Below are 15,470 nucleotides of genomic sequence, written 5' to 3'. Positions count from 1 at the left end.
AACATCAAAGGTCCAAATTAAGGAATAGCTTTGCCCATTGAACTCATTCAATACAAAATATGGACCAGTTTAAAAAAAAGCATTGAAAACTCATTATTTCTTCAGGCTGTATAAATTATTTCAAAACCATGTAAATTTTAATCTGCGTATGCTGAATGTAGGGGTTTTTTTTGTAAAGAAATAATTTTATTGCTTCTTTTTTTTGTTTTTATATTTTTTATGTGGTTGTTCCCCGTTTAGACTTTTAAAGATATAGCATACTCCTTGTATATTTTCTAAGTTTTCCTATTCTGTATTTTATTTAATGTTTGTAAGCCACATTGTGCCTGCATGAGTGGGAAAATGTGGGATATAAGTGAACAAAATAAATAAATAAATAGCGGTTATAAAGTTTTATTATTACTATCTATAAGGGAGAGGGTTCTTTTTTTTTTTTTTAAAGAGAAATAAAGTGAAAAGGCCACAAAAAAAAGGCACAGAGGCTCTCCCGGGTGACGAAGCGGAGCCAGGAATATTAGCTGCCGCTCCTCAGGTGGAAGTGGCGAAGACAAAAACAGTATGTGAAGTCAAGAGAGCTTGGGTCAGTACATAGGATCTCTAATGGAGAGACAAGGAGAGTAGATGGCATGGATAAGCAGACAGGATAGGCCATATGGTCTTTACCTTCCTACATTTTTCTATTTCTAGTAGTTAGGACTCCTTGAGCTGGCTACAATCACTGTGCCAAGACCTAAAGCACACCTCTCCTTCCCTTCACACTGCCTGTACCCAAGAATAAATCACCTGACCCAGAGCCTCAACACATGAGGTGAGCAGCTATGACTTACCAACCAGGCTTCTAGGCACCAGTACAGAGTCTTCCGAGAACTCCAGATAACCACGAGCCTGTCTAACGGCATCAGGGGACTGCAAGAGAAAAGACACTCAGCATTTACGAACACCTAAAACCTATTCCCTTCCAGCACTCGATAACTGAAAAAACAATTCTGGTCTCCGTCCCCTCACCTCTCCGTAAATACGGAAAGTGCAGCTCTCCTCATCCAGCTCGATGGCAGTCACACCGGGCACCTTGCGAGCCTGCTGGATGTTGGCACCGTGGGTGCCAATGGCCAGGCCCATCAAATCCTCCCGCACTGTGAACTCTTCTTGGAAGGCTGAGGCCAGTCGCTTGCTTGTCTGTGAGGAGAGCCAAAAGAAAAAGAGAAAGGGGGTTGGGGGAAAGGAAGTCAGATGGTAATCATAAGATGCTTCGATTTCTTGATAGGCTACCCAAAGTCTGCTCTTCTGTGGCACGGTAAAGAGCGAGCAAAAAAACAAAAACAAAAACAAAACCCCAACAGCTAAATGATAAAACAGACGAGCGGCAGCCATGAAACCACAACTATTTAAAATTATGCATGCATGAGGAAACTGTTCAAAACTCTGCTGCCCGTCTCGTCTTCCGCCAGGGTCGCTTTACTCATACTACCCCTCTCCTCATGTCGCTTCACTGGCTCCCTATCCGTTTTCGTATCCTGTTCAAACTTCTTCTACTAACCTATAAATGTACTCACTCTGATGCTCCCCAGTATCTCTCCACACTCGTCCTTCCCTACACCCCTTCCCGTGCACTCCGCTCCATGGATAAATCCTTCTTATCTGTTCCCTTCTCCACTACTGCCAACTCCAGACTTTGCGCCTTCTGTCGCTGCACCCTACGCCTGGAATAAACTTCCTGAGCCCCTACGTCTTGCCCCATCCTTGGCACCTTTAAATCTAGACTGAAAGCCCACCTCTTTAACATTGCTTTTGACTCATAACCACTTGTAACCACTCGTCCACCTACTCCTCTCCTCCTTCCTGTACACATTAATTGTTTGATTACTTTATTTTTTGTCTATTAAGATTGTAAGCTCTTTGAGCAGGGGCTGTCTTTCTTCTATGTTTGTGCAGCGCTGCGTACGCCTTGTAACTCTATAAAAATGCATACTAGTAGTAGTAATCTCAAGGAGTATCAACATTCCATGTAGAACCCCAAAGAACAGCAAGATTCTGGAATCGTAAAGAGTGACAAGATTCCATGCAAGATTCGTAACCACTTGTAACCACTCGCCTCCACCTACCCTCCTCTCCTTCTTCCTGTACACATTAATTGATTTGATTTGCTTACTTATTTTTGTCTATTAGATTGTAAAGCTCTTGAGCAGGGACTGACTTTCTTCTATGTTTGTGTTGCACTGCGTACGCCTTGTAGCGCTATAGAAATGCTAAAAGTAGTAGTAGGAACAGAACCAAATTATGAAACTTGTAGGAGGCAGTATACGACAGTATCCAAAAACTACATGTTCAACAATTTGGATTTACTTCAGTTTCCAAATCAACACGAATCTTATAAAGTGTGTTTATACACACACCTGTTAAATCCTTCCATAATTAATCCAGGTTTTCACTAGTACTGTATATGCTGGTGATTTATGGCAGTACAGACTAAACATGCAACAGACGTTCAGAGGTAAGCAGCAGATTACCCACTCAGGTCTACTGTTGGTATTTATCCTGCCTTAGAGCAAAGACACCTTTGTGGATGGTAAGGAATAAGAAGGGAGCTGAGATGTAAAGGGAAACAGGAAGAAAACACTTTGTGAACAAGAAGCAATATTTTGTACTGAATAGGAGTGGAGGAGTGGCCTAGTGGTTAGGGGGTGGACTTTGGTCCTGGGGAACTGAGGAACTGAGTTCGATTCCCGACACAGGCAGCTCCTTGTGACTCTGGGCAAGTCACTTAACCCTCTATTGCCTGCTGCGTTGAGCCTGCCATGAGTGGGAAAGTGCAGAGTACAAATAAAAAAAAAATATATGTAACCAGTGTTGATCATATAGGGGAAGAATTAAATGGCCAAATTGTTGACCTCCTCCATATTCCCCCTCCTTTTGTGTCTGGTATTCTTGAACTTGAAGAGCAGTTCAGAATAGAAACTTCCCTTTCTGGGCATGAATTTGGAGAAGGGCTGCTGACCACCCTTGCCTAGGGATAGGTGGAGGGTTAAATACTGCTCTGAACATGTTTTTCCCTGAAGCGCCTCTGCAAGCTCCCTAAATAAAAGAGCTGGTCCTAGAACCACTTTACGTTCACCAGAGTGGAGTCCACCTGCCCATCAGTCTACTATAAAGAAGCGTGATAAAGTACAAGTCAGGACAGGCAACAATCGCTGCCTTCCTAATCTAATCGACTGTGACAGGATCTTCCTTTCTGAGGCCATTGCTACTTCTGTTTTGTGACATCACTGCAGTTTTGACCATTACTGAAGTAGTTGCTGCTCATTTATTAGAATATTTAATCATTTATAGCTTGCCATCCAGTGTACCTTAGGTGGGTAAACAACATGTATAATATATAACAAATAGGTCCTCACTTGTGCAGTAGGATTACTTCTTCTTGAAGGTTAAGTTGAAGAAAGCTGTGAAGGGTGTATTCTGGTTTCACTGCTGTATCTACTATGATTGTTCTATAAATCTGAATCACTGAACACACAAATAATTTTGGATACTGTATTACTGTTTCCCACGATTCTGCTAAACACAGTTGTCCCTATGATATATACAACTTCACACCCCCACCTCACCTCTAGCTGACCAGCATCCCTCTGCCTCTTACCTCTAAGTGCTTGTTCGCCTCTTCATTGCGGGACATCAGCATGAGCTTGGTCCGGATGCTACGGAAGTGCATATCAACCAGCAGAGAGGCTCGCTTGTTGTGGATTCGCCCATTGACTGTGGAAACCAAAAATCAAGAAAGGAGAAATTAGATCTTACCTGCTAATTTGCTTTCCTTTAGTCCCTCGGACCGGACCAGTATTTAGTATTTTCTCAGTCTCCACCTGGGTAGGCGAGCACAACCCATCAGTCCAATTCTGGTCCGGTCCGGAGGGACGCTAAGGAAACAATCATTGCATGCGACCCTCCACCTCATAGGCAGTCACTCCGTAGTGATCACCCTACTGAGAAAAAGCGGGCATTTTTCAGGAACATAAGCGTAGCATAACTGGAGAGGGCGATAGTAACAGCTAATTCCCGTCTCAGGAGTGGCCCAGCCAAGGGGCGTATGCCCTTCCCTCTAAAATAAAAAAAAAAAAAAAACAACAAATCGATCTGATCCTTACCAAAATGATGAGCTCATTACTGGCACTGTTAAAGAAAATGCAACTGGCTCCGATGGCTTTCTTGAATTCTTTATGCACGTCTTCATTTGAGCAGCTGGGGTACAGAAAAGAAAAGCTTACAGTTGGGTGCACAAGTTTGCTATCTTTTGACAGAGATGTGCTTCCAGGCTCACTTCAGTAAGAGGATGCAGGAGGCAGTACAGAGGAGCTGGACAGGCCGTGAAGAGCCTGAAATGTTCATTATTTACATGTTCTCTCTTACTAGCTGTAAAGTTACACTGACTCTTATTTATATCACACACTGTGCCGATGGCTACACACAGGCCCTTTTACAGCCTCCTCTCTATGCTCCCCACCACCCCCCTTACCCTCCACCATACATACGCTTCCTTAAGGTCCTCGGGTACAGCAATGGTGAATTTGTAGAAAGTGGACTGCGTGGCTAGCTTGCTGGGGTTGACGGGCCGCAGTCGCTCCAGAGTGACAATTTCATTGTAAGTGGCATCACAAGCAGCGTACTCGATCACATAAAACTGCAGGGTGAAGACAAGAGAATGATAAGAGGGACTAGAACAGTGCCATTGTGAAAACGCTATGGCCAGTGGGGCTGGACTTCTGTTTAAGGGTTGATAATGCAGGTGGGAAGGAGGAACAGGCAACTCTTGCCCTCAAATACAAGCCAGTTGGTTTTCCACTATAAATACGCGTGAGACGCACGTGAATACAGCAGAGGCAATGCCTGCAAATGCATCTCATGAATATCATTGTGTATATGATGAAAGCCCAACTGGCTTGCAGAACTCATCTTGTATGGCCTAGGTGGTGATTTATTGTAATTTATGTATACTTATTCTAACAAAAACTGCAATAATAAAATTATTTAACACTAAAAATCACATACAGCGACACCTCGGTTTTCGTTGACGTCGGTTTCGGATTTCGTTGATTTTTTTCAACTAGAAATTTGTCTCAGTTTTCGTCGGTTGCCTCAGATTTCGTCGAAAAATAAGGACGTCCATCTCCCAATTTGTATCGGAAGATGGACATCCTTCTCCCGATTTTGGGCGCCCTCGTTAATTAACTCGGTTTTCGTCGGTTTCGGATTTCGCCGGTTGGTTTCGGACGGATTATCGACGAAAACCGACTTTTCACTGTATTACAGTCCAAAACGGTTAAAAAATAATCTTCGTTATCGTCTGTAGCGTGAATCCTTTCACCACCCTTTCATTGTGTGAAACTGGTGTGGTGCCTCACACTTCCTGGGTTTCTCCATATTAACACGTGCTGTATAGTACAGTCTAAAGCCAATCAAAAATCAGTGAATCAACTGAACCCTGACTGCTCATGGCAGAACAGTTGTCGGACATCCATGACTGAGTAAGGGGGAAGCAGCCTAACATGCCCTAATAACGGGGAATTTCAAGTGCATAAAGATGAGGTTTCCCCTACACGGGACCATTATTATGGTCAAGTACATGCTGCTGCTGATTGCATGGCTGAGACCCGTCATTCCATCTTGTGCTCTTGCCAGATATAAGTGCTATACTTAGAATTCATCAAGCAATGCCCCTTCATGTTAGTATCAGAAGAAAGGCCATTGTCCACTAGATATAGGAAAGGGCAGTAGTGAAAAACTGAGCAACTCTTCAGACCATGTCCTCAGTTTGAAAGACCTTCCTGGAAATCAGGGAGGAGTCAAATTATAATTCATGAAGAAATTGTTAAGTATAAGCCACACTATCCCTCCCCCTCCTATTCTGACTCCAAACACAAAGCATGAATAGTAGGGCGAGGGTCATCCGGTCCCATCATTGCTTCCAATCACTAGATTCCCAGAACTACATTCTGCCTCAGATCAGGGAACGGAGTTACTCGTTGCCAATCCAGTCAATCTCAATGGTCCTCCCCCACCCCCGTGGCCCAGGATCCACTAAGCCCTTTCCAGACTCAGCAAGCTCCATCCAGTCACCTTTACAGCCACAAAAAGTAACTTACATCCCCTTTCATCATCCGAACCCTTGCCAGCCACCAGCCGCATGGCTCATGCTCATTTGCTCTGGAATAAACCTGGGAGGATTGGAAGAACACAAATATTTCAAGCCGTTATTAAAAATATACATTCACAGCAGTGACAACAGAAGACAACTGAGCTTGAAGGAAACAATCAATTTGCCTCCTATGCACATGATGCCACCCAATTAGTCTTTGGGGAAGCTATTGGCCGGCTATCATCACAAGTGCAATCAGATGTTTGAGGTCATGCTCTATGACTAGGGAGAGTGACGAAAGACAGTTGTCTTTGAAATGCTTCAACTGCCACCAGAGCTGATGAAACATGCTTTGCACAGTGATTACGGGCGGAGGGCGCTGGCCAGTTACTCGTCCATCCCACCTCCACCACACTTCTTACCTCCACCTCTTCGCCTTCAGTGATCTCCTTGCTGTAATCAGAGGGAGGGGGTAACCGCACATCGTTGAACGGGATCTGCCTTTCAGGCTGCCAGCTAAGGGTGGAGGAAAAACAAATTTCTGCATTACTGCTAGCACTTCTGAGTCTCAGCAGAAGTGAATGCCACTACTACTACTATTTAGCATTTATATAGCGCTACAAAGCGTACGCAGCGCTGCACGAACATAGAAAGTCCCTGCTCAAAGAGCTTACAATCTAATAGACAAAAATAAAGCAAGCAAATCAATTAATGTGTAGAGGAAAGAGGAGAGGAGGGTAGGTAGAAGCGAGAGGTACAAGTGGTTACAAGTCAAAAGCAATGTTGAAGAGGTGGGCTTTCAGTCTAGATTTAAAGGTGACCAAGGATGGGGCAAGACGTAGGGGCTCAGGAAGTTTATTCCAGGCGTAGGGTGCAACGAGACAGAAGGAGCAAAGTCTGGAGTTGGCAGTAGTGGAGAAGGGAACAGATAAGAAGGATTTATCCATGGAGCGGAGTGCACGGGAAGGGGTGTAGGGAAGGACGAGTGTGGAGAGATACTGGGGAGCAGCAAAGTGAATAAATTTTTATAGGTTAGTAGAAGTTTAAACAGGATGCGAAAACGGATAGGGAGCCAGTGAAGCGACCTGAGGAGAGGGTAGTATGAGTAAAGCGACCCTGGCAGAAGACGAGACGGGCAGCTGCAGCAGAGTTTTGAACCGACTGGAGAGGGGAGAGGTGACTAAGTGGGAGGCCAGCGAATACACACTATGGGCCTCTTACTAAACTGCCCAAGAAAATCCTTCCTAGGTTTTAGGAGAGCTAATATCTTATCTAGAACCATTCTGTCACCAAAAAGTGTGGCTGCACTGATCTCGCTTATCAAAGAAAAAAATGCTCCCCCATTTGCATGGATGGATCTGGGTTTTATGCACACACAGCTGCAGAACACTGTCAACTTCTGTAGCATTAACAAATGGTGGATGAATTAACAGCCAACTGCTTGCATTCTCTTTTATCAGCATGGAGATGCATTTCACCAAATAACTGTCTGCCAGTGCCACATGTTGGTTATGGGTCCTTCCTTCTTCTCTAAGTCACATTTCTATATTTTTGGGGGGCCTACAATTTCCTCCAGGTCAGCTTTAATCGGTGTGATGAGCTTACCCAGGGTATTTTTACACACATCCCATTTTAAGCAATTCATTGCAGCGACTGAGCTCAGTCAGGGTTCACACAACCCTGCAAGCTTGGCCTGCTCAAAGAGCAGAGTCCTTGCTTTGGAATCATAACGAGTCCTTTGTGGGGCAGAACACAGCACTGCCATGGAGAAACTGGGCAAGAACCTTTTCACAATTCTTTACACTTGTAAAGCCCTATTTTGGGTAACAGTTAAAGTCTGGAAAGGTATGTCCAAGTCACAATGTTTAAATCTGTACTATTTTGTAAAACAAAATGGCCAGCTGAATGTGGGACTTTTGTAAAGCTATGTACAAGAGCATTAAAAAAAAAGGCATTTGGTGAGCCATTTTGCAAAAACATGTTAAAGTGGCCATCACTCAGGGCTTTTTATACGTTAGAACATAGTAACATAAGCACTGCCATACTGGGGCAGAACGAAAGTCCATCAACCCAGTATCCTGTTTGCAACAGTGGCCAATCCAGGTCACAAGTACCTGGCAAAGATCCCAGAACAGTAAAGCAGACTTTATGCATCTTATCCTAGAAATAAGCAGTGGATTTTCCCAAGTCCATCTTAATAATGGCTTATGGACTTTTCTTTTAGGAAATGATCCAAACCTTTTTAAACCCTGCTAAGCTAACTGCTTTTATCATATTCTCTGGCAAAGAATTCCAGAGTTTAATTACACAGTGAGTAAAGAAATTTTCTATGGTTTGTTTTAAATTTACTACTCAATAGCTTCACTGCACGCCCCCTAATCCTATTATTTTTAGAAACAGTAAACAAGCAATTCACCTCTACCTGTTCCACTCCACTCAGTATTTTATAAACCTCTTATCATATCTCCCCCTCAGCCATCTCTTCTCCAAGCTGAAGAGCCCTGGTTGCTTTAGCCTTTCCTCATAAGGAAGTCAACCCATCCCAGTTATCATTTTAATCTCCCTTCTCTACACCTTTTCTAATTCTGCTATATCTTTTTTGAGATGCGGCGACCAGAATTCAAGATGCAGTCGCACCATGGAGCAATACAAGGGCATTATAACAGTCTCATTTTCGTTTTCCATTCCTTTCCTAATAATCCTTAACATTCTATTTGCTTTCTTAGCCGCTGCTGCACACTAAGCAGAGGGTTTCACTGTATCAGTGACATCTAGATCCTTTTCCTGGGCGGTGACTCCTAATGGAACCTTGTACCACGTAGCTATAATTTGGGTTCCTCTTTCCCACATGCATCACTTGCACTTGCTCACATTAAAAGTCATCTGCCATTTGGATGCAGTCTCTTAAGGTCCTCTTGCAACTGAACAACTTTGAATAACTGTCATCGGCAAATTTAATTACCTCACCAGTTATTCCCACCGCTAAACAATTTTAAATATGTCATTCAACCAGTTTTTAATCCCTAATAGGGCATTACCTCCTATCCCATGACTTTGGTTTCCTCAGGAGTCTTTCATGAGGTATTGTCAAATGCTTTAGAAAATCCAGATAATAGCCACGTTTATTCACCCCTTCAAAGAAATGTAGTAGATTGGCAAGGCAAGATTTCCCTCGACTAAATCCACGCTGGTTTTGTCTTATTAATCCATGCTTATTTATACACTCTGTAACTTTGCCCAGAACCGACGTGAAGCTCACCAGTCTATAATTTCCTGGATCACCTCTGGAAACCCTTTTAAAAAACTGGCGTTACACTGGCCGCCCTCCAATCTTCCAGTACCATGCTTGATTTCAAAGATACATTACATATTACTAACAGCTCTGCAAGTTTAAGTAGTGGCAATTTTATGTGAATGCTAAACTTTCTAAAATTCTAAATACAACGTAAGTTAAGGAGCCAAGCTCCAAAACTTAAACTTTTGGCATTTTGAGGTTTGGTTTGAATACCCGAGGATAAGTACAAAATTACCCCCAAGCTCTCCTCCTAAGTCCAGGCCCAAAGGAATAAAAGTCAGTCCACAGTTATTCATGACTTGAGAACAGGTGTAAACGCTGGCAGGGAAATCTGAGATACGTATGAACCCTTGTGGCAAATTACAGGCCCTGCATATTTTCAAGGTCCTCCCAAGCCGCAGCCCCTTTACCTTTGTGCTGTGACACCCATGCGAAAAGTGGTGTCCGTTCCAGAATTGCTAATTCCATGTGTACGACAAGTTATATGTAAATCAACTTTGTATGTAAACTGCACTTAACCCTTCTAAATTTGTCTCCTTATTGTCAGCCTTTTCTCTGGAGTAATGAACAGCTGTCAGCAGAGCCCCAACTATCCCTGGCTGAGGACGGAGTTGGGGAAAGAATATAGCAATGGCAAATAGGCTTAAATCCTATCTCATAACCCCTGGAAGAACATGACACCAACTTTATCTTTCTGAGAAGCAGACACCGAGAACATGGAAGAAATCTGAGGAGGTCTTGAACGTAGCAGGGCCCCCCCCCCCCCTACTGCACTGAGATTCAAGCAAGCTATTTATAGACCCCACCCTTTTAACTATGCTTGGGCAAAAATCTCAGTCAACATGCTGGCAGTTTGTACAGAAGATGTAGCACAAGTGAGCGGAGCTGGGTTGAAGTCCACCAATGCTAACTCGGAAAATCAGCACTTGTCTTTCAACATAAAACATGGGGTTTGTTTGGAGTTAGCTTCCTTTTCAGTAGTAGCTCAAGCTGATTTACATTTATGTACGGTACATATGTTCCTGTCCCCAGAAGGCTTACAATCTAAGTTTGTACCTAAGGCAATGGAGGGTTATCAATCAAATTTATGGATTGTTTCCAGCAATTGACCTGAGACAAATTTACAATCAAACAAAAATACATCTACTTCACAATAAACCAATACCTCACCCCAATCAACTCATAGAACCCTCCGGCATCCCGTCTTAACATTAACCTACTTCACTGACCATTTTCACACATTTGCTCCTTGACGAATCTTCCTGATAAAAACAGGTTTTCTACTTTGCTTTAAAGCCTCAGATTAGTACACTTGCAATTTATCTTGAGTAAAAAGAGTTCCAGCCTAATGAAGCACGGCACCTTACATTGTCCACACTTAGCAACTTCAACAAGCCCTGACTCGGAGCAGAAGCCACCACCCGGGACATGCTGGTGCAACACCTCAACTTCTTCCCCGTCATAATCACCTGCATCCTATCATCACACTGGCTAGTGTAATGAGTAGACAGAGTGGGGTGACATGATTTTGCCTCCCCTTCCCCGGCTGCTGAGTTTAAGACTAGTTGCAGCTGGCATAAACTCTTCTGGGGCAAGCCCAGGTACACCAGGTGACAACTGGATGTTTTCCCTGTTCAGTGTTATTTAAGGTGGAAGACCTCCTCATTTGGACACCCACAACACAAAGGGAGAATCACTTGGGGAAAGGGTGAAGCTGGGGGGCAGATGACTGGCTAGCTTGCTGGATTGGCTTGTTGAGTTGCAAGGGCTAGCTGGTGGGGGGGGGGGGGTGGCTAAATTAAGGAGACGGGGGATCATAGGGAGGAACTGGCTAAAATAAGAGAAATCAGGTGACAACAGGAAAGGGGCGAAAGCAAAGCTGGGTGATGAGTTTTATTCAATTCCTACAATTTTCCACATGGGGTTCTTCAGGGTTCTATGTTGGCACTTATTTTGTTAAATATATTATGGCCCTGCTACTAAAAACAAACTTATTCAGACTGCTTGAACTGACTTCCTTTGCTTATGCCGATGGTTTGCAAATGCTGACTATATACATCTTAACAATATTCATGTAATTACTGCTTTCAATTCCAAACTTATCCAGGAAAATGGACTGGCTATTCCATCATAAGATAAAATTGAATACTGAAAATAATTCCAGTGTATGATATTTGGTAATACAGCAGTTAAACATAAAAATGAGACCATATTACTCCACTGTTAAAAGAAAACTGGCTTACGGTTTCCCACTGAATTACTCTTGTAATCCTCTCTCGAGTCCTTACACCATACTCAATCTCAAGTGTTCTATGTTCTTCTCAACAGAACTTGCTTACCATAACTTCATTTAGACACGTATATGAACTCTATTAGTCACTCCATCTTTAGTATATAGTGAGTCCTACTCTATAGAAAAACATGCCACCTCTGAGGATCGACACATCTGTCCAGGCTTTCAGGAGGGCCCTTAAGGCGCTTCTATTCAGACATGCTTTTGAAATTTTTTGATACAGCTGCAGCAGCAGATGGTGGGATTGGGTGGACACGGAGAATGTAACAGCCAAATGTTTTTTTTCTATCCTATTTGGAGACTGCAATTTCTTTTTTACATTTTGTTTTGAATTTTATTGCAAACTGCTATGTCGGTATGTCCAAACAGCATAATGGCCTAGTGGTTAGGGTGGTGGACTCTGGTTCCTGGGGAACTAGTGAACTGAGTTCAATTCCCGGCACAGGCAGCTCCTTGTGACTCTGGGCAAGTCACTTAACCCTCCATTGCCCCATGTAAGCCGCATTGAGCCTGCCATGAGTGGGAAAGCGCGGGGTACAAATGTAACAAAAATAAATTAGATACTATTGGAGATTCTACATGGAATGTTGCTACTATTGGAGATTCTACATGGAATGTTGCTACCATTGGAGATTCTACATGGAATGTTGCTACTATTGGAGATTCTACATGGAATGTTGCTACTATTGGAGATTCTACATGGAATGTTGCTACCATTGGAGATTCTACATGGAATGTTGCTACTATTGGAGATTCTACATGGAATGTTGCTATTCCACTAGCAACATTCCATGTAGAAGGCTGCGCAGGCTTCTGTTTCTGTGAGTCTGACGTCCTGCACGTACGTACGTGCAGGACGTCAGACTCACAGAAGCAGAAGCCTGCGCGGCCACATTGGTGATCTGCAAGGGCCGGTGGTGGATTTTGGTCCTGAGGAACTGAGTTTGATTCCCACTTCAGGCACAGGCAGCTCCTTGTGACTCTGGGCAAGTCACTTAACCCTCCACTGCCCATGTAAGCCGCATTGAGCCTGCCATGAGTGGGAAAGCGCGGGGTACAAATGTAACAAAAATAAAATATAAAAAATGAAATAAATCAAAAACAAGAAAACCCTAGAAAACTGTTGAGAGGGGGGAGGGCTGTGGCTCTGCCAAATTTGTGATGCATTACAGACCGGATTTACTAAGGTTTTGTAGTTAACATAGTAAATGACGACAAATAAAGATCACACGGTCCAACCAGTCTGCCCAACAAGCCTGCCAGAAAGAAAATTATCAGGTAAGATCTCCTTCCATTGGGTAGCTTCCCACTATTCCTAACCTGTAGGATGTTTAAAAGCAACCTCTAGGGTGGGTGGGATCCTGGTGTCACCACCCTGTCTACCCTGTAGTGCTTGGCAAAATATGCTCAAGAAGACCGAATGAAGCTAGATGCCCCCATTTTGCTGTATGAAATGAGCTGGGCCATTCAACATAGTGTGTCCCATAAAGCACTGGGCCCAAAAGGATTTAGAATAGAATTTTATAACTCTTAGAGGACACTATAATTTCTCCAATTCCTAAAATGTTTAACACCATAGTGGATCAGAAGGCTATGCCTGCTACATTAGCTCAAACAGTCTTACCTATGCCGGGCAAAGATCCTCTACTTCCAGGGTCCTATCAACATATTTCCTTGTTAAACACCAAAGCCAAGTTGTTAGATGGATACACAAGTGGGATTCGTTAGGGATAGAAGTGTGGCCCATAATGTTCGGAAAATATTAGTGCCTCTGGAAGTGATAAAGGGCGAGGAGAGGGTCATCCTTGATCATTAGCTTTGATGCTGAAAAGGTTATTGATAGAGATTTAATTGGACCTCATTTGGATTTATATACAGGACCCAGAGCCCAATTATGGGTAAATGATCATTACTCAGATATCCTTGCAGTTTCAAGAGGGACAAGAAAAGATTGCCCACCCTCGCCCCTACTATTTGCTTTAACGTTAGATCCCCTATTGAGAGAAGGACATGCAAACAATATGGGGACTTCTCGGGCTTCGCTTTGAATTTCTCCAAGTCAGAAGCATTGCCCATTGGTGAAGAACTTAAGGAAACTTGGGAAGATTCATTTCTATTTAGGTGAGCGGAGGATTCCTTTTAAGTATCTGGGAATACAGCTGCCTGTGAATACGAAAGCCACTGGGCCTTTAAAAACTTTCAAATTTTACTAGAGCTACCTTAATGCCATTTAATAATTTGGAGGACACTGTCCTTGTTACGGAGGGCCAGAGGCTAGCAAAGTGCTATTTTGACTGGTTCGAGCAGATTTGCCGGGTTCTTGAGGCCTGGATTGGCCACTGTCAGAGACAGGATGCTGGGCTTGATGGACCCTTGGTCTTTTCCCAGTATGGCGGTGCTTATGTTCTTATGTTCTAGCGAGCACGGTGTTCAGCAAGAAATGCACAAAGGGGCTGTGTGTTTTTCTTTTTACCATTTGTGGTGACAGACTATAAGAATCATATGCAAATTTATTACAAGAACAGTAAAACCTCGGTTTTCGTCAATAATCCGTCCAAAAATAATCGGCGAAATCCGAAATCAACTAAAACCGAGGCAAGAGAGCAGGCAGTGATCACACAACGAGAAACAATGCCGCAGGAGAACGCCCCAGAAGAACGCCGCAGGAGAATGCAAAATTAGCAGCGTGGGCACGCCAATGATATCCGAGACAAATGTTTTGCAAATTCGACGAAAACGGCGAAATCCGAAGTCAACGAAAAGCAAGGTTTCACTGCAGCAGATTACTAATTAAATGTGCATTCCAAGCGATGTACAACCGTTTACAAGTGATGCACAGAACGCAGGTCCCTACCTTTTATGAGGAAATTTTTACAGGTGGTCATGAATTACTGAAAAACAACTGCAGAGGTTACAGCTGATCTAGGAAACAACTGCCAGGCTAATTTTCTGCAAAGCTAGGAATGACTATGTAACTCCTTTGCTGGTTGATCTGCACTGGCTTCCGACAAGAGCAAGAATATTTTTTAAAATATGTTGCTTTGTTTTTAAGATTTTAGAGGGCTTGTGCCCATTCAATTTAACGTCATTAATCATACTATTGTATGATGGTATAGAACAATGTACTTGTAACTATCTTATGCTGAGAGTTCCTTCGTTTAGAGGAATCAAAAGTTTTCCGGAAAAGTCTGCAGCATTTTGAATAACTACATATTGGAATGCACTTCCCGTAGATATTAGGGCATCTTTATCTTATTTTTGTTTCCGAAACAACTGAAGTCTCACTTATTTTCTAAAATTGTTATGAATTTGTAGGAACTCCTATTGTACTGTAGGTATTAGGTAGTTATTGTATTTACCGTATTTTCTGGACTATAAGACGCACCGGACCATAAGACACACCTAGGTTTTAGAGGAAGGAAATAAGGGAAAAAAAATTTGGACTATAAGACGCACCTTTTTCCTCCTCTACAACCTAGGTTCTCTGGTGCGTCTTGTCCGAATGTCTCCGTTTCCAGGGTCCGTCCGTCTGCCTCCCGAGTTCCGGGATCCCCAGCCCGCCCTCCCTCCGAGATCGCCCGCCCTCTCTCCGAGATCCCCTTCCCTCCTCCGAGTTCTAAGTAATTTTACCTAGCCGGGGCAGCAGCAGAAGCGAAAACCATGCAGCCTTGGCACGTTACTCTTCCCTGTTCTGTTTTTTCTCAGCTCTGGTCCTGCCCTCAGTGGGCGGGACCACAGCTGAGAAAAACAGAACA

General features: G+C 43.4%; 1 protein-coding gene across 1 annotated transcript in view; it reads right to left on the bottom strand.

Moving 5' to 3' along the window:
• LOC115456993 (fragile X mental retardation syndrome-related protein 2-like) overlaps positions 1-15,470 on the bottom strand; it is a 95,084-nt gene that overhangs the window by 49,454 nt on the left and 30,160 nt on the right. Inside the window, 8 exon segments of the mRNA XM_030186421.1 lie at positions 828-906; positions 1,006-1,176; positions 3,635-3,732; positions 3,735-3,750; positions 4,140-4,233; positions 4,524-4,672; positions 6,135-6,206; positions 6,550-6,643. Coding sequence (XP_030042281.1) covers positions 828-906; positions 1,006-1,176; positions 3,635-3,732; positions 3,735-3,750; positions 4,140-4,233; positions 4,524-4,672; positions 6,135-6,206; positions 6,550-6,643 — 773 coding nt within the window.

Source organism: Microcaecilia unicolor, chromosome 14 (genome assembly GCF_901765095.1).
Source record: "Microcaecilia unicolor chromosome 14, aMicUni1.1, whole genome shotgun sequence".
In the NCBI taxonomy this organism is placed as follows: Eukaryota; Metazoa; Chordata; class Amphibia; order Gymnophiona; family Siphonopidae; genus Microcaecilia; species Microcaecilia unicolor.
The sequence above is the reverse complement of the archived record's forward strand: the minus strand, read 5'-3'. Positions and strand labels throughout refer to the sequence as shown.